This window comes from Babylonia areolata, chromosome 27 (genome assembly GCF_041734735.1).
Source record: "Babylonia areolata isolate BAREFJ2019XMU chromosome 27, ASM4173473v1, whole genome shotgun sequence".
Lineage (NCBI taxonomy): Eukaryota > Metazoa > Mollusca > Gastropoda > Neogastropoda > Buccinidae > Babylonia > Babylonia areolata.
This window is the reverse complement of record NC_134902.1, coordinates 6,447,541-6,474,999: the sequence shown is the minus strand read 5'-3', so window position 1 is coordinate 6,474,999 and position 27,459 is coordinate 6,447,541. Positions and strand designations below refer to the sequence as shown.

The 27,459-nt window shown below is 41.6% G+C and overlaps 1 protein-coding gene across 2 annotated transcripts in view; it reads left to right on the top strand.

The window, feature by feature from the left end:
• The window catches only part of LOC143301362 (uncharacterized protein KIAA2013 homolog), a 35,303-nt gene extending 8,749 nt beyond the window's left edge, over positions 1-26,554 (top strand). For both annotated transcript variants that reach the window (XM_076615586.1, XM_076615585.1), the window contains 12 exons: positions 4,650-4,772; positions 7,306-7,434; positions 8,749-8,807; positions 9,730-9,822; positions 13,620-13,693; positions 14,214-14,354; positions 15,467-15,569; positions 17,290-17,358; positions 18,796-18,995; positions 21,032-21,409; positions 24,817-24,941; positions 26,333-26,554. In XM_076615586.1, coding sequence (XP_076471701.1) covers positions 4,650-4,772; positions 7,306-7,434; positions 8,749-8,807; positions 9,730-9,822; positions 13,620-13,693; positions 14,214-14,354; positions 15,467-15,569; positions 17,290-17,358; positions 18,796-18,995; positions 21,032-21,409; positions 24,817-24,941; positions 26,333-26,517 — 1,679 coding nt within the window. In that variant the 3' untranslated portion in view covers positions 26,518-26,554. The remainder of the gene's footprint in view (positions 1-4,649; positions 4,773-7,305; positions 7,435-8,748; positions 8,808-9,729; positions 9,823-13,619; positions 13,694-14,213; positions 14,355-15,466; positions 15,570-17,289; positions 17,359-18,795; positions 18,996-21,031; positions 21,410-24,816; positions 24,942-26,332) is intronic.
• The last annotated feature ends 905 nt before the right edge of the window (positions 26,555-27,459 follow it).

The following is a 27,459-nucleotide window of genomic DNA, read 5'->3' as shown; positions in this document are numbered from 1 at the left end:
CTGAACATTACAAGTCTTAGTACTAGCACTGTGACTGTCGCCTTTCCCCACAGACACAGAGGAAGGATGTAAATAGACTGACCATTACAACTCTTAGTACTAGCACTGTGACTGTCGCCTTTCCCCACAGACACAGAGGAAGGATGTAAATAGACTGACCATTACAACTCTTAGTACTAGCACTGTGACTGTCGCCTTTCCCCACAGACACAGAGGAAGGATGTAAATAGACTGACCATTACAACTCTTAGTACTAGCACTGTGACTGTCGCCTTTCCCCACAGACACAGAGGAAGGATGTAAATAGACTGACCATTACAACGCTTAATACTAGCACTGTGACTATCGCCTTTCCTCACAGACACAGTGGAAGTGGAACTGGAAGGATGTAAATAGACTGAACATTACAACTGTTAGTACTAGCACTGTGACTATTCCCTTTTCCCAACAGACACAGTGGAAGGATGTAAATAGACTGAACATTACAACTCAGTACTAGTACTGTGAATGTTGCCTTTTCCCACAAACACAGTGGAACTGGAAGGATGTAAATAGACTGAACATTACAACTCTTTAGTACTAGCACTGTGACCATTGCCTTTCCCCACAGACACAGTGGAAGGATGTAATTAGACTGAACATTACAACTCTTAGTACTAGCACTGTGACTATTGCCTTTTCCCAACAGACACAGTGGAAGGATGTAAATAGACTGAACATTACAACTCTTTAGTACTAACACTGTGACTATCGCCTTTTCCCACAGACACAGTGGAAGGATGTAAATAGACTGAACATTACAACTCTTTAGTACTAGCACTGTGACCATTGCCTTTCCCCACAGACACAGTGGAAGGATGTAATTAGACTGAACATTACAACTCTTAGTACTAGCACTGTGACTATCGCCTTTTCCCACAGACACAGTGGAAGGGTGTAATTAGACTGAACATTACAACTCTTAGTACTAGCACTGTGACTATCGCCTTTTCCCACAGACACAGTGGAAGGATGTAAATAGACTGACCATTACAACTCTTTGTACTAGCACTGTGACTGTCGCCTTTCCCGACAGACACAGTGGAAGGATGTAAATAGACTGACCATTACAACTCGTAGTACTAGCACTGTGACTGTCGCCTTTCCCCACAGACACAGAGGAAGGATGTAAATAGACTGACCATTACAACTCTTTAGTACTAGCACTGTGACCATTGCCTTTCCCCACAGACACAGTGGAAGGATGTAAATAGACTGAACATTACAACTCAGTACTAGCACTGTGACTATCGCCTTTCCCCACAGACATAGTGGAAGGATGTAAATAGACTGAACATTACAACTCTTAGTACTAGCACTGTGACTATCGCCTTTCCCCCACAGACATAGTGGAACTTGAAGGATGCAAATAGACTGAACATTACAACTCTTTAGTACTAGCACTGTGACTATCGCCTTTCCCCACAGACACAGAGGAAGGATGTAAATAGACTGAACATTACAACTCTTAGTACTAGCACTGTGACTGTCGCCTTTTCCCAACAGACATAGTGGAACTGGAAGGATGTAAATAGACTGAACATTACAACTCTTTGTACTAGCACTGTGACTGTCGCCTTTTCCCAACAGACATAGTGGAAGGATGTGAACAGACTGAACATTACAACTCTTAGTACTAGCACTGTGACTGTCGCCTTTTCCCAACAGACATAGTGGAACTGGAAGGATGTAAATAGACTGAACATTACAACTCTTTGTACTAGCACTGTGACTGTCGCCTTTTCCCAACAGACATAGTGGAAGGATGTGAACAGACTGAACATTACAACTCTTAGTACTAGCACTGTGACTGTCGCCTTTCCCCACAGACACAGTGGAAGTGGAAGGATGTAAATAGACTGAACATTACAACTCTTAGTACTAGCACTGTGACTGTCGCCTTTTCCCAACAGACATAGTGGAAGGATGTGAACAGACTGAACATTACAACTCTTAGTACTAGCACTGTGACTGTCGCCTTTCCCCACAGACAGAGTGGAACTTGAAGGATGTAAATAGACTGAACATTACAACTCTTAGTACTAGCACTGTGACTGTCGCCTTTTCCCAACAGACATAGTGGAAGGATGTGAACAGACTGAACATTACAACTCTTAGTACTAGCACTGTGACTGTCGCCTTTCCCCACAGACAGAGTGGAAGGATGTGAACAGACTGAACATTACAACTCTTAGTACTAGCACTGTGACTGTCGCCTTTCCCCACAGACACAGTGGAAGTGGAAGGATGTAAATAGACTGAACATTACAACTCTTAGTACTAGCACTGTGACTGTCGACTTTCCCCACAGATACAGTGGAACTGGAAGGATGTAAATAGACTGAACATTACAACTCTTTGTACTAGCACTGTGACTGTCGCCTTTCCCCACAGACACAGAGGAAGGATGTAAATAGACTGACCATTACAACTCGTAGTACTAGCACTGTGACTGTCGCCTTTCCCGACAGACACAGTGGAAGGATGTAAATAGACTGACCATTACAACTCTTAGTACTAGCACTGACTGTCGCCTTTCCCCACAGACACAGTGGAAGGATGTAAATAGACTGAACATTACAAGTCTTAGTACTAGCACTGTGACTGTCGCCTTTCCCCACAGACACAGTGGAAGGATGTAAATAGACTGACCATTACAACTCTTAGTACTAGCACTGTGACTGTCGCCTTTCCCCACAGACACAGAGGAAGGATGTAAATAGACTGACCATTACAACTCTTAGTACTAGCACTGTGACTGTCGCCTTTCCCGACAGACACAGTGGAAGGATGTAAATAGACTGACCATTACAACTCTTAGTACTAGCACTGACTGTCGCCTTTCCCCACAGACACAGAGGAAGGATGTAAATAGACTGACCATTACAACTCTTAGTACTAGCACTGTGACTGTCGCCTTTCCCCACAGACAGAGTGGAAGGTTGTGAACAGACTGAGCAGTACAACTATCAATTTATTGTAGTTTTTTGGTGTTGTTTTTTTGTGTGAGTGGATGTAGGTGTGGATGGGGGTATGTATATCAATATATATATATATTTTTTTTATTATAGATGCATATATATGGCCATGGTTATATGACTCAAAGGCAAGTTATGTAAAAGTGTTTTGTATGTGTTTGTCTGCTTTTTTGTTGTTAATTTTCTCTGCTTTTGTTGTTGTTGTCTTTTGTTTTTTGTTGTTGTTTTTTGTCATCGTTATCTTTGTAATGTAAATATTTTAATTAAAAAGTTATTTAAAAAAAACTATTAGTACTGTGACTTTTGGCTTTCCTCCACAGTGGGAGGATGTAGTAAGGAGGCTGAACATTACAACAGTACTGTGACCACTGTGTTATTGACTTTTCCCACACAGTGGGTAGAAGATATAAAAAGACTGAACATTACTACAGTTAGTATATATATATAGCACTGTGACCATTGCCTTTCACCAACAGACACAGTATATGATAGTCAGTCGTGTCCGACTATGACCATCAGAACAGCAGAGGAGACAACTGCTGTTCTGACTATCTGGGCTAGAATTTGATTATAGTGGAGAGTGTCTTGCCCAAGTTACATCCCCACTCTCTCGGCCAAGAGGGTTTTAGGACAGTCGGCGTTGGGATGGTTCCCAAAGGCCAACTAGCCTACAAGGCTGCAGCACTAAGAGCCAGTGCAATTTTGCCTCCTAGTTTGAGAGTCATAGTCCTTCACAAAAGACAAAGCTGTAAATGGTTTCCCATTGACTGGAGAAACCATTGATAATACAGCTCTCACTTTGCTGTTGGCCCAAATGTAAACTTATGTCAATCTGTGATATAAAATTATAAGCCGAGTGTTGGGCATAGACAGACACAGTGGAAGGATGTTAAGAGACTGAACAGTACAACAATACTGTGATCTCTTAGGCATTTTCTCCCATACAGCAGAAGATGGAAAGGGACTGAACAAATACCCCCTCCACTTCCGTGCTTGGGGTGAGTCCTGTCAATGTCTTCAATGTCGGCAGATTCATGGGGGGCTGTGGTGGCAGTCTCCACTCTGGGAGGGATGCTCCCTCAGTCTGGCTCCGCGACGAAGCCATTATTGTCGTTAGTAGGGGGCTTAGTAGGTGGTGTCCTGAGTACGTTAGATCAGAACAGGCACCACTGAACACCACTGAAGTGACTCAGCAGCAGTGCAGTCTCCTCCGGTGTGTGGTCTCCTGGCGACCACACATCGGACTGTCATGGTGACGGATGAACCTGGGTGTAGCCGTGTATGGGGGAATCTAAATGAGCGGCACGGGAGTAATGCTACTGAAACGGTACAGATGATGGGGCAGCAAAAAAAAAAAATAAATAAAAATAAAAAAAGGAAGAAGGAATGAAAAAGAAAAAAAACCTGAACAGTTCAGCTATAAGTATTAACACTGTGACCATTGTCTTTTCCCCACAGACATAGTCATAGTGGAAGGATGTAAACAGACTGAACATTTCTACAGTGACAGTACTGCGATCATTGCGGTATTTCCTTCCCCCCCCCCCCCCCCCACACGGTGGAATGATGTAAAGAGACTGAACAGAACAACTATTAGTATTAACACTGTGACCATTTCCTTTTCCCCACCAGACACAGTAGAGGAATGTCTGGAGGAACGACTGTCAGAGTTCCACACGGCCATCGGTGCAGGCGACGCCTTTGTGCAGCATGAGAGAGTGCAGGAGGGGGAGACGCACAATGTCATCTATGTGGGTGAGTTCATTTCTGACCATGAGACACACAGTGTCATCTATGTGGGTGAGTTCATTTCTGACCATGAGACACACAATGTCATCTATGTGGGTGAGTTCATTTCTGACCATGAGACACACAGTGTCATCTGTGTGGGTGAGTTCATTTCTGACCATGAGACACACAGTGTGAATCTATGTGGGTGAGTTCATTTCTGACTGTGAGACACACAGTGTCATCTATGTGGGTGAGTTCATTTCTGACCATGAGACACACAGTGTCATCTATGTGGGTGAGTTCATTTCTGACCATGAGACAGTGTCATCTATGTGGGTGAGTTCATTTCTGACCATGAGACACACAGTGTGAATCTATGTGGGAGAGTTCATTTCTGACCATGAGACACACAGTGTCATCTATGTGGGTGAGTTCATTTCTGACCATGAGACACACAGTGTCATCTATGTGGGTGAGTTCATTTCTGACCATGAGACACAGTGTCATCTATGTGGGTGAGTTCATTTCTGACTGTGAGACACACAATGTCATCTATGTGGGTGAGTTCATTTCTGACCATGAGACAAACAATGTCATCTATGTGGGTGAGTTCATTTCTGACCATGAGACACAGTGTCATCTATGTGGGTGAGTTCATTTCTGACTATGAGACACACAGTGTCATCTATGTGGGTGAGTTCATTTCTGACCATGAGACACAGTGTCATCTATGTGGGTGAGTTCATTTCTGACTATGAGACACACAGTGTCATCTATGTGGGTGAGTTCATTTCTGACCATGAGACACACAGTGTCATCTATGTGGGTGAGTTCATTTCTGACCATGAGAGTGTTATCTATGTGGGTGACCATGAACTGGATTCTGTCCATTGTCTTAATGTACCTGGTTTTGACAATCTCAGGTTATGCAAAGTTGTGTAAAGTCCATGAATGGGCATCAGGACCCAATGAGAAACCGAAAAAACATCGTTGGTGGACAGTACGGGGGCAGGAGTGATGTGCTGTGTCGGCGGAAGTAACCACAGCGTCAACCGCCTAGGTTACAAATGCGGAGTTGCCTCCCTTCGCTATAGAATCGACAGACAGACAGAAAATACGAAAGAAAAAACTTAGCCGTATGAAGAGCACAGGAACAGGAGTCATGATGGCTGCCGGAAAAAGAGGGTGCTAGTCAGGGGGACAAATGGGAGGTTACCTACTTCCGGGAGGTTATCGGCCGTAGCTACTTTCATTTTCTCCGCATAGGCGGATAGTAGTTTGCACAGGACAGGAATGTCAGACCCCTGCCGGAGTCTGCACTAGTGGGTCACGGTAAGTATGTTACTTAAACGTAATTTTAGATAGAAAATTTCCTTTATGTTCATACTGCCATGCATGACTGTCATGTGAACGTGAAAAAAAACCATGCGGACGCCACAGATTTTTCTTTATTATCACTTTCAGCACTGAAGGGTGTTCATACTGACACAGACACATACGCATGCAAAAAAATCGTGCATGCCTGCCACAGTTTTTACATGTGTGCGGATGGAAACAGAGTCGTGGGGGCGTGATTTAGCCTTCTTGTTTTATTACTGGCAGAGATGTGTGCATGAACACTGACACGTTCTTTTGCAGGCGTGTCATTCTCAGACACTCCACAACTCTCCCGTACTGGTCTGTCCAGCCACTCCTGATATTTGTATCAGTCTCCACCCAGAGCACAACTTCATAGTCTTCCAAGACTGATAGATGCCCGTCTCGAAAACTTGCACTCATGATATGTTCTTTTAGAATGTGGAGTGATGGCCTAGAGGTAACGCGTCCGCCTAGGAAGCGAGAGAGAATCTGAGCGCGCTGGTTCGAATCACGGCTCAGCCGCCGATATTTTCTCCCCCTCCACTAGACCTTGAGTGGTGGTCTGGACGCTAGTCATTCAGGTGAGACAATAAACCGAGGTCCCGTGTGCAGCATGCACTTAGCGCACGTAAAAGAACCCATGGCAACAAAAAGGTTGTTCCTGGTAAAATTCTGTAGAAAAATCCACTTCCATAGGAAAAACAAATAAAACTACACGCAGGAAAAAATTTTTTAAAATGGGTGGCGCTGTAGTGTAGCGACGCGCTCTCCCAGGGGAGAGCAGCCCGAATTTCACACAGAGAAATCTGTTGTGATAAAAAGAAATACAAATGCAAAAATTTACCTGGGTGACTGAAGCTTGCACAGATGGTGTGTTCTTTCGGAGTGTGTTACTATTTACATGGGTGAGTGACGCACGATGAGAGATGCGTTCTTTCAACGTGTGCAGATATTTACATGTGTGAGTGACAGTTGCACACTTGATGTATTTGTAAATATTTATTCAGGCATATGATGTGTTCTTTCAGAGAGGGTAAATATTTATTTGCACACATGACGTTCGCTCAAAGCGTGGAAATCTTTTACTTACACACATGATTGTGTTCTTTCAGAACGTGTATTTATACTTACACACGACACGTTCTTCAAGCATGTGTTGGCACGAGTGATGGACGGAGAGAGTGTGTGCTGATTGCAGGTAATGGCCGGATGGCCGTGTCGGTCAACTCGGCCAATGGACTGTTCATTCGGCTGAACCGTGCCTTGTCTCTGCCTGTCAAGTACTGGCCTCTTGTCTTTGCCAACATCAAGAAGGAGAGAGTCTTGGGTACGGGTGTTGCTTGTTGGGTGTCTTTGTGTGTCTTTGTGTGTGTGTGTGTGTGTTTGTGTGTGTGTGTGTTTTGTGTGTGTGTGTGTGTTTGTGTGTGTGTGTTTGTGTGTGTGTGTGTGTGTCTTTGTGTGTGTGTGTTTCTGTGTGTGTGTGTTTCTGTGTGTGTGTGTGTGTGTGTGTGTTTCTGTGTGTGTGTGTGTGTGTGTGTGTGTGTGTTTGTGTGTGTGTGTGTTTCTCTGTGTGTGTGTGTTGCTTTGTGTATGTGTGTGTGTCTGTGTCTTTGTGTGTGTGTGTGTGTGTGTGCGTGTGCTTCTGTGTGTGTGTGTGTGTGTGTGTGTGTTTCTGTGTGTGTGTGTGTTTCTGTGTGTGTGTGTTTGTGTGTGTGTGTGTTTCTCTGTGTGTGTGTGTTGCTTTGTGTATGTGTGTGTGTCTGTGTCTTTGTGTGTGTGTGTGTGTGTGTGCTTCTGTGTGTGTGTGTGTGTGTGTGTGTGTGTTTCTGTGTGTGTGTGTGTTTCTGTGTGTGTGTGTTTGTGTGTGTGTGTGTTTCTCTGTGTGTGTGTGTTGCTTTGTGTATGTGTGTGTGTCTGTGTCTTTGTGTGTGTGTGTGTGTGTGTGTTTTTCTGTGTGTGTGTGTGTGTTTCTGTGTGTGTGTGTGTGTGTTTCTGTTTGTGTGTGTGTGTGTTTGTGTGTGTGTGTGTGTGTGTGTTTCTGTGTGCATGTGTGTGTGTTTCTGTGTGTGTGTGTGTGTTTCTGTGTGTGTGTGTGTGTGTGTGTGTGCATGTGTGTGTTTCTCTGTGTGAGGGCAGGCCTGGAAGAAAATTGAGGCAGGAGGGGAAAGAGGATTTGTGTGTGCGTGTGTGTGTGTGTGTTTCTGTGTTTCTGTGTGTGTGTGTTTCTGTGTATGTGTGTGTGTGTGTGAAAAGATAAACAAAGACAGAGAAAAGATAAACAAGGACAGTGGAGTCGACATTCTGTAAATACCAAAATACAACATCAGTTGTGTGTGTGTGTGTGTGTGTGTGTGTGTGTGTGTGCTATGGATAATTGTCAATATATATCTATCTTTTTGTACGAGTGTGAAAATCTGAAAGACACCAGTGACTTAACATTTTGAGATGACAATGGTTTGGGACACATTCGACATCCAGTACTGCTTTTTGACAGTCATAAAACGTAAACACACGTGTATCAAACTGTTATATCAGGTTAATATTGTATTAGGGTATATGTTCATGTGAATGTGTTTGTCTGTTGTTTTTTTCATCCCACCGGGTGATTGTTATTATTATGCAATGTTCTCCCTTTTTGCAGAAACTAATGTGTTGGACATCAGAAGTGGACTGGCATATAAAATACAGGCAGTGCGAAATGTGAGTGTATGCTTTGAAACCATGTATAATTGTGTGTAATGGCATAGGAAATAATATTATACTGACCCTGAATAAGGACAGAGCATAAAAAAAAAAATCATTTTAGATTGTTGTTTACAAAAAGATTAATTAATTAATGAAACAGCCCTTATTTCATGACTCTTCACAGGAGGGATGTTTAATGGAAAGAATGAACTATCATCAGTATCAAATGGTGATGATAGCTTGTTTTTGATACTGAAATAATGTTCGACAGAATTTGTAACCATTTTCCAACACGGGATTTATAGACTTAAGGGGTTACCTGTGCGTGTTAAATGTGGTGATGATAATGATGATGATAATAATAATAATAATGATATTAATGATAATGATGATAATAATGATAATAATGGATGTTATAATGCACTCTGCCTCCTCAGAGCTCTAACAATCAACATCAATCATGGGACAATGGTTAAAAAAAAATTTAAATATGGGGTGAGCACAGGAGCAGGAGTCGAGATGGCTGCCGGAAAAAGAGGGCGCTAGTCAGGGATGCACAGGGGAGGTAACCTACTACGGGAGGTTATTGGCCGTAGCTACTTTCATTTTCTCCGCATAGGCAGGTAGTAGTTTGCACAGGACAGGAATGTCAGACCCCTGCCGGAGTCTGCACTAGTGGGTCATGGTAAGTATGTTATTTAAACGTAATTTTAGGAAGAAAATTTCCTATATGGGGTGTTATAATCAAAGACTGATGAAGCAAGAGAACTGGAATAGGTCAGTGACAACACACACACACGCACGCACGCACACACGCACGCACGCACAAATGTGAAAAATGTGCAGTGTAGAAAGGAATGATGTTTGTGGCTGGTTGTGCTACAAGTGATGATGATGATGATGATGGTATGTATGTATACATGTATGTGTGCTGCAGCCTTCGGGGTGTATACACTCAGGCAGTCAGGTGTACGCTCACCGTTCACGCCCTTCCTACCTGGTACAGGATATCCGCATACAGAACCCCACTGTGAGTGTTTTCAGTCTGTGTGTGTGTGTGTGTGTGTGTGTGTGTGTGTGTGTGTGTGTGTGCACAATACATCTATATACAGAACCCCACTGAGAATGTTTTCAGTCTGTGTGTATGTGTGTGTGTATGTGTGTGTGTGTGTGTGTCTTTGTGTGTGCACAAGACATCTATATTCAGAACCCCACTATGAATGTTTTCAGTCTGTGTGTGTGTGTGTGTGTGTGTGTGTGTGTGTGTGTGTGTGTGTGTCTTTGTGTGTGCACAAGACATCAATATTCAGAACCCCACTATGAGTGTTTTCAGTCTGTGTGTCTGTGTCTGTGTGTGTGTGTGTGTGTGTGCACAATACATCTATATACAGAACCCCACCGTGAGTGTTTTCAGTCTGTATGTGTGTGTGTGTGTGTGTGTGTGTGTGTGTGTGATTTCTCCACAAGCTGTTGCCGTATTGAACTGAAAGCTGTGTGCGACCGATAAAGCTGTATAGTATTTATTGAGGGGGGTAATGGGGGGCTATGGGCAGCAGGGCGTAGTAGAGAGTGTGTGTGTGTGTTTGTGTGGTATGCACAATTGATTACTTCACTTTTTTTTGTGTGTTTGGAGAAAAAAAAAAAACACCCAAAAACATCAATGTAAAATTACTTGATGATGCAGACAGGCATCTCTGTACTGAGCTAGTTTTCCCATTGGGAGGGATGCTAGGGGTGTGTGTGTGGGGGGGGGGGAGGCAGCAGGGGTGGGGGTGCTTTCAGTATAAATAACATCCCCAACTTGTGGGAATTCTGTGCTAGAAATTCCCCCTCTTTTCTGTTGCTGTCTTCATTTCTGTCATTTTTGTTCCTTCGCTGTTGTCTGCTTTTTCTGCCTTCCCAGTCCATTCCCCTTTCTGTTGTTTTTGTTTGTTTTTGTTTTGCTTTGTTTTAGCAAGCGTTTATGCTTTAGTCTCTTTTCCGCTGTCTATGATGTTTTATCTGTGCTGTTTTGATCTGGTGATTAGATAGTGAAAATGTAAACACTGGGATGGGCACCAGCTGTCCATTCTGCAGTGTCATTTGCCGATATGACCTTTTAAATGTATTTTTTGTTTGGCTTTCAAGTATTGTTGTTTTTTTTTCTTTTTTATGATTTTTTTGGTACTGTGGGGATGATAAATTAAGCGGAAGGACTGACGTGCTCAGCATGGCCTAGTCTTATTTGCCCAAAGGAGCAAAAAGGTGGGATACTGAGTCATGAACTGTGTTTTGTGAGTTTGTCTTGGTCGATTTTGACTCACTTGTGTTATAACCCAGTGTTCAGTTGTGTGTGTGTGTATCATTGTATGTCTGTGTATCTGTGGTGAACTTTAACATTGCCATTTTCTCTGGAAATACTTTGTCTACCAATACCAAATTTGGCTTAAACATACTAGGAAAAAAATCTTCAGTCATACCAATAATAGGCTGAACATCTCTCGAATTTAGCTGTATTTCCGAATTATTAACGGTTTATTTCATTGACGCTCAATTTGGATTCCGAAAACACTGTTATCCCTTTGCGGCTGCCCAAATGCATTCAGTGTGTGTTAAGAAGCTGCCATGACCTTGTTTTTCTTGTTCACAATTAAAAGCAAAGAAATACAAAATCTGGACAGAACATACCATCATGGCCTGGCTTCGCTAACGAAGATCTAGGAAGGGCGTTGTCCACGTCTGATGCAGGCACGCTCATGGCTGACAAGGCCAATGCGGGAAAAGCAGAGTCGGCTGCAGAACATACACAGTGACACTAACTACATTATTGACATGTTTACTGCATATGAATATTCTAAAGTGGACACTGAATTAACTAGAATGAACATAAAAGAAAATTTGAATCAACCTTTTCATGTAGTTCAGGTCAACCTTGTCTATACACTGGTATGTGCAGATCTAGACAAAACGTGTTGCAAAGCCTAACGCTATGGCAAGGTCTCTTTTACCACCAAATGAAAAGAATTTCTTCAGTGATTATCGACTCGTTTTACTGCATATGAATGTTTTAAAGTGGATACTGAAGTAACTAGAATGAACAGAAAAGAGAAATTGAATGGACGGTGTCCTAGTTTCTCAGTGAGTGCAAAGAACTTGTTGGACATTGATCTCTGCAGAGACAGACGCATATTGCAGGTGTTTGAAGTGATCGGAACGTGCCCTTTACCTCAGACTTCTTAAATGCCCAAGATATGCCAAAACAACGTGATTTAAACAGCGTTATCACTTCGATTACCGTTGTCCATTTATTCCACTAATATATCATGCTCCAATAATAATTTTTTTCATCATTCGTCCTTTTTCTGTTTTTTCTAACGCGAAGTTTTGTTTAATTATAATATCGAATAGAGAACACATTTCAACAAACTAATTTTTATAAGTTTCATTATTATTACTATCTTCTTCTTTTTTCTCCTTTAGGTGTATAAAAATTATTACCAGTGAGTCTTGAAGGCCTTGCCTTTTATGTTTTTTGGTTTTTGTTGGGTAGGTGTGATAGTTTTGTGTTGATGTGGTTGAGCTTTTCTATGGTTTGACAGTCCTGATACGGCCCTGTGTGGTTGGCTGGACTAGGAGCAACTGTGGACAATAAACGTAGCTAGGTTTTTGTTTTAAATGATACGGAGTGATGGCCTAGAGGTAACGCATCCACCTAGGAAGCGAGAGAGTCTGAGTGCGCTGGTTCGAATCACGGCTCAGCCGCTGATACTTTCTCCCCCTCCACTAGACCTTTAGTGCTGGTCTGGATGCTAGTCATTCGGATGAGATGATAAATCCAGGTCCCATGTGCAGCATGCACTTAGCGCACGTAAAAGAACCCACGGCAACAAAAGGGTTGTTCCTGGCAAAATTCTGTAGAAAAATCCACTTTGATAGGAAAAGCAAGTAAAAGTGCACACAGGAAAAAATGCAAAAAAAAAAGGGTGGTGATGTAGTGTAGCGACGCACTCTCCCTGCGGAGAGCAGCCCGAATTTCACACAGAGAAATCTGTTGTGATAAAAAGAAATACAAATACAAATATATAAGAAAAAAAAAATTTAAATCCTGCACCACTGGTTGGCTTTCCTGAGCGGCTTGTTGTGACTGTGTATTAGTCAGCACTCTGTTTTTAAAAAAATAATTTTATCTTTGTTTGTTGTTTTTATTTTTTAGCTGTTTTGACTCACTTGTGTAAACAAAGTGAGTCTATGTTTTAACCCGGTGTTCGGTTGTCTGTGTGTGTGTGTGTCCGTGTGTCTGTGTGTCCGTGGTAAACTTTAACATTGACATTTTCTCTGCAAATACTTTGTCAGTTGACACCAAATTTGGCATAAAAATAGGAAAAATTCAGTTCTTTCCAGTCATCTTGTTTAAAACAATATTGCACCTCTGGGATGGGCACAAAAAATAAAAAAAAGAAGCCTAATTATATGCAAACTGCATTTACTGTTATATTTATATTTTTTGTATTCTCTAAACTTGGCACTTTGACCTCTTATTCTGACACAACAACAAGAGGAGTCATTATTATCATTTTTTGTTCAAACAGGAACTTCTTTTGCTAAGCATGGAATTTTTATTTATTTTGCAAACGTTTTGGTGCAGATAGTAAAAAAGGGAAATTACTCTGTAATTAATGCTAGGGGACTTAATTCATCACAAGTGAGTCTTGAAGGCCTTGCCTCTCTTGTTTTTTTTTTTAAACTAAGCAGATATGATACAGAAGGTATGGATCAGTTTGTAGGCGCAGACACCGCCCTGAAAAGTGAAAGTAAAACGTGACAGTGTGTTAACGGTGGTCGTTCCAGAAATACGCCATTCAGGTGGAGTTTGACCAGGTGGGGGCCTCAGGATGGACAGGGGCTGTGACCGAGATGAAACAGTGAGTGGTGTGTGTGGGTGTGGGTGTGTGTGTGTGTGGTGGTGAGGGGTGGTAGGTGGGTGTGTGTGTGTGTGGTGAGGGGTGGATAGGTGGATGGGTGTGTGTGTGTGTGGAGGGATGGGGGGGTGGGGGTAGGTGTGTGGGTGGTCATTTGTGTGTTTGTGTGTGTGTGTGTGTGTGTGTGTGTGTACATGTATGTGTATGTGTGCGTGTCTGTGTTTGTGTGTGTGTGTTTGTTTATGTGCATGTGTGTATGTGTGTGTGCATGTGTGTGTGTGTATGTGTGTGTGTGAGTGTACATGTGTGTCTGTGTCTGTGTTTGTGTACATTTGTGTGTGTGTGTGGTGTGCGTCTGCGTGTATGTGTTTGTGTTTGCGTGTGTGTGTGTGTGTGTGTGTGTGTGTGTGTGTGTGTACATGCATATGTATGTGTGAGTATGTGTGTGTGTGTGTTTGTGTATGTGTGAGTTTACATATGTGTGTGTTTGTGTGTGTACGTGTGTGTGTGTGTGTGTCCACAGAGTGTCCAGTCAGACAGGTCAGACGGTGCAGTACCGTGTCAGCCGAGGACTGGTGGAGATCCCAGAGTCGGAGTCGGTGGTGGCCGTTGCCATCGGCAGCGTGGTCATGAAGGACACGGCCGTCACCATCCTGCCTGGAACGTACGTTGGTCCGCATTCCTTTTTGCAGCATCGGAATCGGAATAAGATTTTATCTGTCTGCAAAGCCTAGCAGGTTTAAGAGACACAGTTGCAGCATTGGAATCAAAATAAGACTTATCTGTCTGCAAAACCCCGTAGATTTAACTCACTCAGTACGGCCAGTCCTCTCTTCTCTTCTACACAGACCCCTCGGATGTCCAGTGGGTGTCTGAATGACCCAACCTTTAGCTTCCGTCGTCAGAATCGTGGTATTCTTTGTTAACAAACACCTCTTCAGTATAAGAGCCTTCCACTTGCAATATTTTGATGGTGGTAATTGGGGTGAAACGCTGTTAACGTCGTCTCTTTCGCCGTTCGTATGGAGTGAGTTAAAAGACTCAGTTGCAGCATTGGAATCAGAATAAGATTTTTATCTGTCCGCAAAACCCAGCAAGTTTAAAAGACACAGTTGCAGCATTTAAATCGGAATAAGATTTTATGTGTCCGCAAAGCCCAGCAGGTTTACCAGACACTGTCTCAAAGAGAGTATTCATTGTCTCTTCTTAAAACTGTTGTGAATGTGGAAAAACGAAAATCCAGCAGGATTGCTCACACTGGGACTATGACGGAATAACCTAGGTGTGGTTGTGTATTATTATTATTATTATCATTATTATTATTACTATTATCATCATGAGCATTTACGCCTAATCTTGAAAATAAGCCCTAGGCATTTACAAATAGAACACATACATAAATATCAGAAAGGAAAAAAATTTAGACAAGATACCAAATATTATTAAAAATTATTCATTCTGTCTCCCCCCCCCCCCCACCCCCTCACACACACACAACACACACAAGCACGTGCGCATGCATGCACACAAGTCATAGCACACAATCATAAATAGTACACAATCAAAAATACTACCAACAAATTCTGAAACTATCCAAACTCACTCACTAATAGTCATTTTAGTTCATACTGGAAATACGATACAGTGCAACACAACATAACGCAGTACAACGCAAGACAGCACAATACAACACAGTACAGTACAGTACAACACAACAGAACACAACACAACACAACACAACACAGTTACACAGGTGTGCTGGTGACACCTGTGCAGGACTCAGACGTACCACTTGCTGACTGTAGTGCACTACACCAAGCCGGCAGCTCGGGCAGACGCTGAGGGTTACCTGGCCAGCCTCGTCACCCAGGTCGACCAGGTCAGTGGATAGACAGCATCACGTAAAAACTCAACATGTCTGTGTGTGTGTGTGTGTGTGTGTGCACGACTGAAAACCTGATTGACTGACACAGGAAACGAATGATGAGCGCCATTGCGACGGGCACAATAGCCGAGCGGTTAAAGCGTTGGACTTTCAATCTGAGGGTCCCGGGTTCGGAATCTCGGTACCGGCGCCTGGTGGGTAAAGGGTGAAGATTTTTCCAGTCCCCCAGGTCAACATATGTGCAGACCTGCTTAGTGCCTGAACCCCCTTTGTGTGTATACGCACGCAGAAGATCAAATACGCACATTAAAGATCCTGTAATCCATGTCAGCGTACGGTGGGTTATGGAAACAAGAACATACCCAGCATGCACACCCCGAAAACGGAGTATGGCTGCCTACATTGTGGGATAAAAACGGTCATACACGTAAAAGCCCACTCATGTACATATAAGTGAACGTGGGAGTTGCAGCCCACGAACGAAGAAGAAGAGGACCATTGCAACATGTCTATGTGTGTGTTTGTGTGTGTGTGTGTGTATGTGAGTGAGTGTGTATGTGTGTGAGTGTGTTTGTGTGTGTGTGTGTGTATGCACAACTGAAACCTGATTGACTGACACAGGAAATGAATGATGAGCACCATTGCAACATGTCTGTGTGTGTGTGTGTGTGTGTGTGTGTGTGTGTGAGAGAGAGAGAGAGAGAGAGAGAACATCCTCTCACTAGTTTACTGTCTATATTATACAAGATGATTTGAAGATGGAGGGTGTCTACCTATATATATATATATATATATATCTGTTTTCACATGTGTGTGCGCACATGCATTTTCGCATGTGTGTCCATAACTTCAGGATGTGTGTTGTGTGCGCATGGTGGTGCTTTACAGATGTAAATACATTCATATATAAAAGTAAATCTGTATGTGTATACATATGCATGTAAATGCAAATAAGTGTGTGTGTGTGTGTACTTGTGTTTGGATAGATGTATATGTGTGTGTATGTGTATGTGCATATGTATACATGTGTGAAGAGGGTATATGCATAAATATAGATATATATGTTTGAAGGTATGTTTATATGTTTTTTATGCATTGTGGTTATGTGTGTGTAGTTTACTAGGTACATTTTGGTGTGTGTATGAATCATTGATGAAATGTGTTGTATGTAAAACAATGTGTTCTGGGCAGCGCCTGGAGCAGGTGTCTGAATAGTGCGCTTATATATAAGCATCCAATATCATTGTTATTATTGATAATATTATTATCATCATTATCATTATTATTAATATTATGAATATTGTGTCGTCATTATTGTTTTTTTGTTTTGTTTTTATTTTATCTGATATTGAATGTTATTGTTATTGTTGTTTTATTAAAATTATTGTTATCATCATCATCATCATCATTATGATTATTTGTATTAGCATTGTTATTATCATTATTAATATCAATGTTATTAGTATTGTTGTTATCATTATCATTTTTATTGTTATATTAGTATCAAGATTATTAGTATTGTTGTTGTTATCATTATCATTTTATTATCATTATTTTGATATTGTTGTTGTTGTTATTGTTATTATCATCATCACCATCATTATTATTGTTGTTGTTGTTGTTATTATTGTTGTTGTTGCTGCTGCTGTTTTTGTTATTGTCCTGATCATCATGATCATCATTATTATCATTATCATTGTTCTGCGTCTGACAGGACATGTCCAAGGGTCTGGGGTTTGCAGACAAACACTTGCGTCAGCAGCACACCAGGGTGTGGGGAAAGGTCAGTCACCCTCGTTTCCTTCTGCTTGCTGTTTTTGGTTTTACTCACTCCGGACGAATAGTTTTCTCCCTTTGTTTTTCCCCCTGCAGATGACCCATTTGTTAGGGTTAGGCAGACAATCATATTCCGACTACGCACGGGGCACTGCCGCCTGCGAGACCACATGTACCGAATGAAGCTGTCACACACTCCTGACTGCCCGTGTAAGACAGGCCCACAAACCCCGGAGCACATCCTGCAGTCCTGCCCCCTGTATCAAGATGCCCGGACGCAGCAGTGGCCCTATGGAGCCACACTGGCAGAAAAGCTCTGGGGCACCAAAGAAGACCTCATCAAGACCACCACCTTCATTTCCAGCATAGGACTGCAAGTCTGAGACCATGATCACGGGGAACGCAGAAGAAGAAGAAGTTAGGGTTAGGAAGAAAAAAAAATTTGTCCTAAAGTGAGGTTACAGTGCTCTGGTACGCGTGTGTAAGTGTGTAGGCATGTTAGTATGTCCGAACAGAATTCTGTGTTAGAAAATAAAAAATATTTTAATGCTTATGCAATTTTGTTTTTAGCGCAGTTGATATTTAAATGTCAGTGTGTGTGTGTCTGTAAGGGAGGGACATTTATATGTGTGTGTGGGGGTGTGTGGGGGGCTGGGGGGGGGGGTTAATCTAAGCCATATTTACTTCGTAGCTTTTATAATCTTTAGTGTGCTTTTGCATTCATATGAACACACTGGATGTTTTCCATTGTCAGATAGTGGTTGATATGGTTTTTTTAAGGCATGTTTATAGTCAGCTATGATGTAAGGCGTTTAGAAAAATTGTGCATTATTATTGACTCACTTGTGTAAACAAAGTGAGTCTATGTTTTAACCCGGTGTTCGGTTGTCTCTGTGTGTGTGTCTGTGGTAAACTTTAACATTGCCATTTTCTCTGCAAATACTTTGTCAGTTGACACCAAATTAGGCATAAAAATAGGAAAAATTCAGTTCTTTCCAGTCATCTTGTTTAAAACAATATTGCACCTCTGGGATGGGCACAAAAATTTTTTTAAAATGAAGCCTAATTATATGCAAACTGCATTTACTGTTATATTTATATTTTTTGTATTCTCTAAACTTGGCACTTTGATCTGATATTCTGACACAACAACAAGAGCAGTCATTATTATCATTTTTTGTTCAAACAGGAACTTCTTTTGCTAAGCATGGAAGTTTTATTTATTTTGCAAACGTTTTGGTGCAGATAGTAAAAAAGGGAAATTACTCTGTAATTAATGCTAGGGGACTTAATTCGCTTTAAACTGATCTTTCTTATCTTAAACATTACATTTTGAAATTATACTCAATACATAAAAAGCTTGGATTTTTTTTAAGTGTATCACAAGTGAGTCTTGAAGGCCTTGCCTCTCTTGTTATTATTATTGTTATTATTATGCTGACAGCTGTGGGAGAGCGGGTTCTCCATTAGCCACTCCAAGGCGGCGGGCATGGTGAACGGGGACAAGGTGAATCGAACCCTGTACTACGTGCTGAGCAACGTGCCCGCCCCCATGCATGACCTCTCCACCTCCAAGAAGGACCGCGCCGCCATCGAGAAGGTGCTGCACTACCCCGACCGCTGCTACCAGGGACACTACACAATGTCAGTCCACCTTTTTTTTGTGGAGGGGGGGGGGTGGGGGGGGGGGTACTATTTTCATTCTTTCTTCTGCTGATACACTTTATACTGTCTGTCTTTTTTTTTCTTCTGCTTCTTCTTCTTCTTACCTCTGCTGATTTCTTTATTAGTTTTTGCTTATTAATGTCTATCTATTTTTTTATATTTATTGTCTTTTGATGTTGTTCGATTATTCTTTTTTTTTCCCCAGCATTTCATTTTATTTTATTATTTTGTATTTGTATTTCTTTTTATCACAACAGATTTCTCTGTGTGAAATTTGGGCTGCTGTCGCCAGGGAGAGCGCATCGCTGCACTACAGCGCTTTTTTTTTCCTGTGTGCAGTTTTGCAGTTTTTTTGTGTTTTTTTCTATTGAAGTGGATTTTTCTACAGAATTTTGCCAGGAACAACCCTTTTGTTGCCGTGGGTTCTTTTATGTACGCTGAGTGCATGCTGCACACGGGACCTCAGTTTATCGTCTCATCCGAATGACTAGCGTCCTGACCACCACTCAAGGTCTGGTGGAGGGGGAGAAAATATCGGCAGCTGAGCCGTGATTCGAACCAGTGTGCTCAGATTCTCTCGCTTCCTAGACGGACGCGTTACCTCTAGGCCATCACTCCACGTGTATTTGTATTTGTATTTCTTTTTATCACAACAGATTTCTCTGTGTGAAATAATAATTATTAATAATAATTAAATATAATTATAGATAATAATTATCTATCTGCTTACATATTTCTGTTATTTATTTGTTTATTTATTTAATGATGTATCCATTTACTTTTTTTTTATGCGCTTTTTATTTTTCCTCTAGGCCTGACAAAGCGCGTTGGGTTACACTGCTGGTCAGGCATCTGCTTAGCAGATGTGGTGTAGCGTATATGGATTTGTCTGAACGCAGTGACGCCTTTTTAAGTAACTGAACTGAACTGAACTCCTTACCGCTACTACCAGGGATGTCTTTTTTCGTGTGTTGAAATTTAATTTTCATTCTTACCTCTCTTGCCAGGGACACTAGATGCTGTCTGTCCACCTTTTTTTTTCTTTTTTTTTATGCATTGTGGCATTACTCCCACGCCGCTCATTTAGATTCCCCCATACACGGCCACACCCGGGTTTGTCCGTCACAGTTCCAGTGTCGGCAGTCCGCAGGGAACCATCGATGTTTGGTCGCCAGGAGAGTCCACCTTTTTTCTTTTTTTTTCTTTTTTTTTTTTGTTAATCAGTCCACCTTTTTTTGTTGTTGTTGTTAATCAGTCCACCTTTTTTTTATTTTTGTTAATCAGTCCACCTTTTTTTGGTTAATATTTTTCTTCTTAACCCTGCTGCCAGGGACAATGCACGCTTTCAGTCCACCTTTTTTTTTTTTTTTTTGTTACTATTTTCAGAAAAAAAAAAAGACTTCCTGCATGTGAAAATTAAAGGTTATCTGATCCGGTGTTCACCAGTGAACTGAAGATGGAAGGAGTATCAGTATCAGTAGCTCAAGGAGGCGTCACTGCGCTCGGTCAAATCCATATACGCTACACCACATCTGCCAAGCAGATGCCTGATCAGCAGTGTAACCCAACATGCATGGCCTCGAGAATTTTTTTTTTTTTTTTTTAAATAATAATAAATAAATACATAAATAAAATAACCAAAAAAAAAGAAAGAAAAGAAAAGAAATAAGTAAAAAATAATAGATAAATACATAAAAATACTACTACTAATAATAAAAATATTTATAAGGTGCAAAATCTTGATGAAGTCAACTCTAAGTGAGCGCGCACGCACACACACACACACACACACAGAATGATGATAAATAAGCAAATAAATGTAAAACATGCAAACACATTCACACATACGCACACACATGCATAACAGATATGCAGCAAACATGCAGTTTCACGATATGAAAGCACAATCAAGTACATGTAAAGATGTAAGGATATAACATCGGTCAAAAAGAGGGAAAAAAAAAAGAAAAAGAAAACCAACCAGTTAATCACTACACATTGATCCTGTCACCCAGAGATGCAGAGACGCTGTGGATCGAGCCGGAGGACGAGGACGAGATCGCGCGGGTGGTGACGACCTGGATGATCACGCTGGAGAAGCACGGCTGCGAGTTCATGGTGCAGGCGGGGGCGGAGGGGGTGCTGCAGGCCATGATTCTCTCCCTTGGCGCCCTCCACTTCCACAACCAGCACCTGGAGCTGAACATGGACCCCCGCAACCTGCACCGCGACTTCGTCTTCCGCCGCCTCAACTACGGCAACAACACCCACGTCAACATCTCCGTCACGGTGGGCGACGACAACAAGGCCAGCATCTATGTGTCGTTGGACCGGAACGATCGTCCGTACTACGCCTGTGACGCTGGATGTCTGGACATGCCTGTTCAGCTGAGGTAGGGGGGGTTGGTGTGTGTGTGTGTGTGTGTGTGAGAGAGAGAAAGTTGTGCAGTTCTGTGCATGTCTTGATTCAGTTTTGGGTTTTCTCAAACAGGCGTCATTGTGTATGGAAAAAAAAATATACACGACATCTGCTATGTGGATGCCTGACCAGCAGCGTAACCCAAAATACTAGTCAGGCCTTGAGTGTGTGTACAATAATGCTTCATGGCTAAATTGATTTGTTGGAGATGTGTTTGAGAGAAAGTAGAGTTTTTTTCTGTGCATGATGCAGTTCATTTTGATTTTTATAAAACACTTTTGCTGCACCGTCCTGTCTCTTTTGTCTTTGTTTGACATTGTGGTCAAGGTGCACTGGGGAGAGCAGCCCGAATTTCACACAGAGAAATGTGTTGTGATAAAAAGAAATACAAATACAAATACAAGATGAATGGAAAAACTATGCAACAAAGGGAAACACGATGATGATGATGTGTGTTTGTCAGCAAGGCCTTTACAACAAAGAAAAAATATGATGATGATGATGTGTTTGTCAACAACACCTTTACAACAAAGAGAAAACATGATGATGTGTTTGTCAGCAACACCTTTACAACAAAGAAAAAATATGATGATGATGATGTGTTTGTCAACAACACCTTTACAACAAAGAAAAAACATGATGATGATTTGTGTTTGTCAGCAACGCCTTTACAACAAAGAAAAAGACAATGATGATGATGTGTTTGTCAACAACACCTTTACAACAAAGAAAAAACATGATGATGATGCGTTTGTTTGTCAGCAACACCTTTACAACAAAGAAAAAACATGATGATGATGCGTTTGTTTGTCAGCAACACCTTTACAACAAAGAAAAAACATGATGATGATGATGTGTTTGTCAACAACACCTTTACAACAAAGAAAAAACATGATGATGATGTGTTTGTCAACAACACCTTTACAACAAAGAAAAAACATGATGATGTGTTTGTCAACAACACCTTTACAACAAAGAAAAAACATGATGATGATGTGTTTGTCAGCAACACCTTTACAACAAAGAAAAAATATGATGTGTTTGTCAGCAACACCTTTACAACAAAGAAAAAACATGATGATGTGTTTGTCAACAGCACCTTTACAACAAAGAAAAAACATGATGATGATGTGTTTGTCAGCAACACCTTTACAACAAAGAGAAAACATGATGATGTGTTTGTCAGCAACACCTTTACAACAAAGAAAAAATATGATGATGATGTGTTTGTCAACAACACCTTTACAACAAAGAAAAAACATGATGATGTGTTTGTCAGCAACACCTTTACAACAAAGAAAAAACATGATGATGTGTTTGTCAGCAACACCTTTACAACAAAGAAAAAACATGATGATGATGTGTTTGTCAACAACACTTTTACAACAAAGAAAAAACATGATGATGATGTGTTTGTCAACAACACCTTTACAACAAAGAAAAAACATGATGATGATGATGTGTTTGTCAACAACACCTTTACAACAAAGAAAGAACATGATGATGATGATGTGTTTGTCAACAACACCTTTACAACAAAGAAAAAAAATGATGATGATGTGTGTTTGTCAACAACACCTTTACAACAAAGAAAAAACATGATGATGTGTTTGTCAACAGCACCTTTACAACAAAGAAAAAATATGATGATGATGATGTGTTTGTCAACAACACCTTTACAACAAAGAAAAAATATGATGATGCAGATGATGATGTATTTGTCAACAACGCCTTTACAACAAAGAAAAAATATGATGATGATGTGTTTGTCAACAACGCCTTTACAACAAAGAAAAAACATGATGATGATGTGTTTGTCAACAACTCCTTTACAACAAAGAAAAAACATGATGATGATTTGTGTTTGTCAACAACGCCTTTACAACAAAGAAAAAATATGATGATGATGATGTGTTTGTCAACAACACCTTTACAACAAAGAAAAAACATGATGATGTGTTTGTCAACAACGCCTTTACAACAAAGAAAAAATATGATGATGATGATGTGTTTGTCAACAACACCTTTACAACAAAGAAAAAACATCATGATGATGTGTTTGTCAACAACACCTTTACAACAAAGAAAAAACATGATGATGATGTGTTTGTCAACAACACCTTTACAACAAAGAAAAAATATGATGATGTGTTTGTCAGCAACACCTTTACAACAAAGAAAAAACATGATGATGTGTTTGTCAACAGCACCTTTACAACAAAGAAAAAACATGATGATGATGTGTTTGTCAGCAACACCTTTACAACAAAGAAAAAACATGATGATGTGTTTGTCAGCAACGCCTTTACAACAAAGAAAAAACATGATGATGATGTGTTTGTCAACAACGCCTTTACAACAAAGAAAAAACATGATGATGATGTGTTTGTCAGCAACGCCTTTACAACAAAGAAAAAACATGATGATGATGTGTTTGTCAACAACGCCTTTACAACAAAGAAAAAATATGATGATGATGATGTGTTTGTCAACAACACCTTTACAACAAAGAAAAAACATGATGATGTGTTTGTCAACAGCGCCTTTACAACAAAGAAAAAACATGATGATGATGTGTTTGTCAGCAACACCTTTACAACAAAGAAAAAATATGATGATGTGTTTGTCAGCAACACCTTTACAACAAAGAAAAAACATGATGATGTGTTTGTCAGCAACGCCTTTACAACAAAGAAAAAATATGATGATGTGTTTGTCAACAACACCTTTACAACAAAGAAAAAACATGATGATGATGTGTTTGTCAACAGCGCCCTTACAACAATGAAAAAACATGTTGATGATGATGTGTGTGTGGTTTTTTTGTTGTTTGTTTGTTGTTGTTTTTTTAGAAACACACACTTCTTTATTCATTTACAAATTTACACACATCAGTCTCCTCTTCAAACGGGTCTCACAGGAACACAATTCCAACAAATTTTCTCAAACAGAAAAAAATCCACAAAGAATCACATGTCCGTCACATGATGATGTGTGTTTGTCAGCAATGCCTTTGATAATCAGTTGTGTTCAACTACGACCATCAGAACAGCAGAGGAGGTAACTGCTGTCCCGACTATCTGGGCTAGAATTTGATAGTAATGGAGAGTGTCTTCCCCACTCTCTCAGTGAAGAGGGTTTTAGGACAGTTGGCATTAGGGATGGTTCCCAAAAGGCCAGCTAGCCCCCAAGGCTGCAGTTTTAAGAGCCAATGCAATTTTGCCTCCTAGTTTGAGAGTCATAGTCCTTCACAAAAGACTAAGCTGTACATTATTTCCCATTGCAATAAAGAAACCATTGATAATACAGCTTTCACTTTTATGTTGGTCCATCTGTAAACTTATGTCAATCTGTGATGTCATGATGATGTGTGTTTCTCAGCAATGCCTGGCAGCGTTTCCCCGTGAAGCTGACGGAGCCCCTGACAGGAATTCTGTACATCACCGCTGACAAACAGCACATGGAGGAACTCAAACACTCCATCCACGTCAAGGAGATCAAAGAAGGTCAGTGGCTCACATGGTTCGGAGGGTGTTGGAGGGAGGGGAGAGGGGTGTTGTTGGGGGAGGGGTATGGATGGAATTCTGTACATCACCGCCGACAAACAACACACTCAAACACTCCATCGACATCAAGGAGATCAGAGAAGGTCAGTGGCTGACATGGTTGGGGGTTTGGGGGGTGCATGTGGTGGCGGGAGGAGCGGGAGTGTCCGGAGAGAATTCTGTGCATCACTGCCGACCATCATCAAAAAAGTATCACGTTACCCCACATTTATGTCAACTTCATTGGTTACCCATCCAGTACAGAATTCAGTACAAAAGTGTCATATTGTCTTTTCACCAGTTTGAAGGATCTCTCCCTTCTTACTTATCCACAGTCCTTAGCGCTTACACCCCATACCGTTTTCTCAGGTCTTCTGTTGAAAAGCTCCTCTGAGTCCCCAAAACCTCTTTAAAGACATTATGGCCAAAGGGCCTTTCAGTATCAAGCACCTTCTGTCTGGAATTCTCTTCCTCTGAATCTCGGTTGCTTACCAATGCTGCCCTCTTTCAAGACAAACTTGAAAACCCATCTGTTCAAACAGGCCTCTGGGTGTGATGAAGCTTAGCTAATTGTCTGCACTCTTCCTCCTCCTACCCACCCCACTTTGCCCTCTACTGAAGTCATCATGTAGTGTGTGTGTCTTTGGGTGGATGTTTGCGTTTGCACAGGCATGTGTGTGTGCGCGAGCATGTGTGTGCGTGTGTTTAGGGTATTTTTGTTGTGTGTGTGTGTGTTCATACCTACAATTTATAGTATTGTCTTGGTGTATAGATACACATATGCGTTGTTTTTCCATGTGCAGAGGTATGTTATTATGCAGTAGTGTATATGTGTTGTTTCATGGACGGCGTTTGGAGCCCATTACATGGGGAGTTTGTGCTGTATGAGTACTATCTTTTACTAATCCCCCCGTGGGGATGCTGGGGGTCTTTCAGTGTCAGTAGCATCCCTGCCTTCTGGGAATTCTGTGCTAGAAATTTCCTCTTTTCTGTCACTGTATTTGTTTCTGCCTTTTTTTCTTTCTCCACTGTTGTTTCCTTTTTCTAGCTTCCCAGTCCATTTCCCTTTCTTTTTGTAATCTGGGGATGATATATTAAGCAGAATGGCTGGCGTCCTTACCATGGCCTTGTCTTTTTTGCCATAAGAAGCTAAATGGTTGGGATACAGTGTCATGAACTGTTTTTTTTTGTAGATGTGACAGTTTTGTGCTGACGCGGTTTGGCATTTGTATGGTTTGACAGTCCCGATATGGCCCTGTGCGGTCAGCTGGACAATAAGCAACAAAGAATAAGAATAATAAGAATCTGTTACTGTCATTATGATGGATGTCCGTGTGATGTTCCCCGCACAGCCCCTGCCCATGAGCACCACGTGCTGGCTCTGCACAAGCACGGTCACCACTTCGGGGGCCTGCCCACCCTCTTCTGGGTCTCCATCGCCTTCCTCATCATCATCTTCCACATGTTCCTCTTCAAGCTCATCTACAACGAGTACTGCCAGGGCCAGGAGCGCTACCGCAGCCGCTACAACTTGTAGCCCTCAGGAGAGGACAGGGCGAGTGGGGGTTAAAGGGAGGGGGGTGGAGGTATGGAGAACTGGAGGAGAGGTATTGGGGTGGAGGTGTGGTACTAAGGGAAATCAGGAGTGTTGCTACAGTTGTTGCAACTTGTCGCCTTCAATTCGGCGTCAGGAGGGTTGGGTAAGGGGGGGGGCGGGTGTACGGAGTGGGGGGGGGGGAGGTATGGAGCACTGGAGGAGAGATATGGGGGTGGCACTTGGGGAATTCAGGATCGTTACTGCAGTTGTTACTACAATTTGTAGTTCAGCAGCATCACAAGGGGACAGAAGGCATGTGTTTCTGTGTGGGGAAGGGGGGGGGGGTGTTGGTGGGAACAGGAAGGGGGGGGGGGGTTGGCATTGGAGGAGAGGTGTGTGTTTGAGGGGGTGCTGTGGAAGAGGGGGGGGGCTGTAAGGGTGGGTACTGTTTTCTTTTTGTCTTGTGTGTGTGTGTGAGAGAGAGTGTTGGAAGAATATTGTGTGGGGCACTGGTTGTCTGGTTGATTATTACTGTTGTTGTTGTTGTTCTCGTTCAGCAAGTTGTTGTTGTTGTTTTCATGTGCATGACTTTGTAAACCACAAAAAACTCATGTCTCCATATCTCCTTTTTTTCTTTTTCTTTTTTTTTTTTTTTTTGCTTTATGAAAGACATGCATTAATCAAGATTATTCACCAAAGACAGTAAAGCTTCTTTTACAACCAAGTTGAAAGTGATTATTCTTTGTTCTCCAGCCCAGACTTGGTGATGATTGTGTGTGTTTCTGGAATAGAGGGTTTCCTGGGTTTTTTTTATGCAGTCCCAGTGTCTTGTGATCAGAAGGATGTAGATGCACAGTTCTCAATATGCAAACATTTTTGTTGTATGGCCCTTGGTTTTCTGTCAGTCTGTCGTTGTAGATTATGAGCCGCTCATTTCGTACA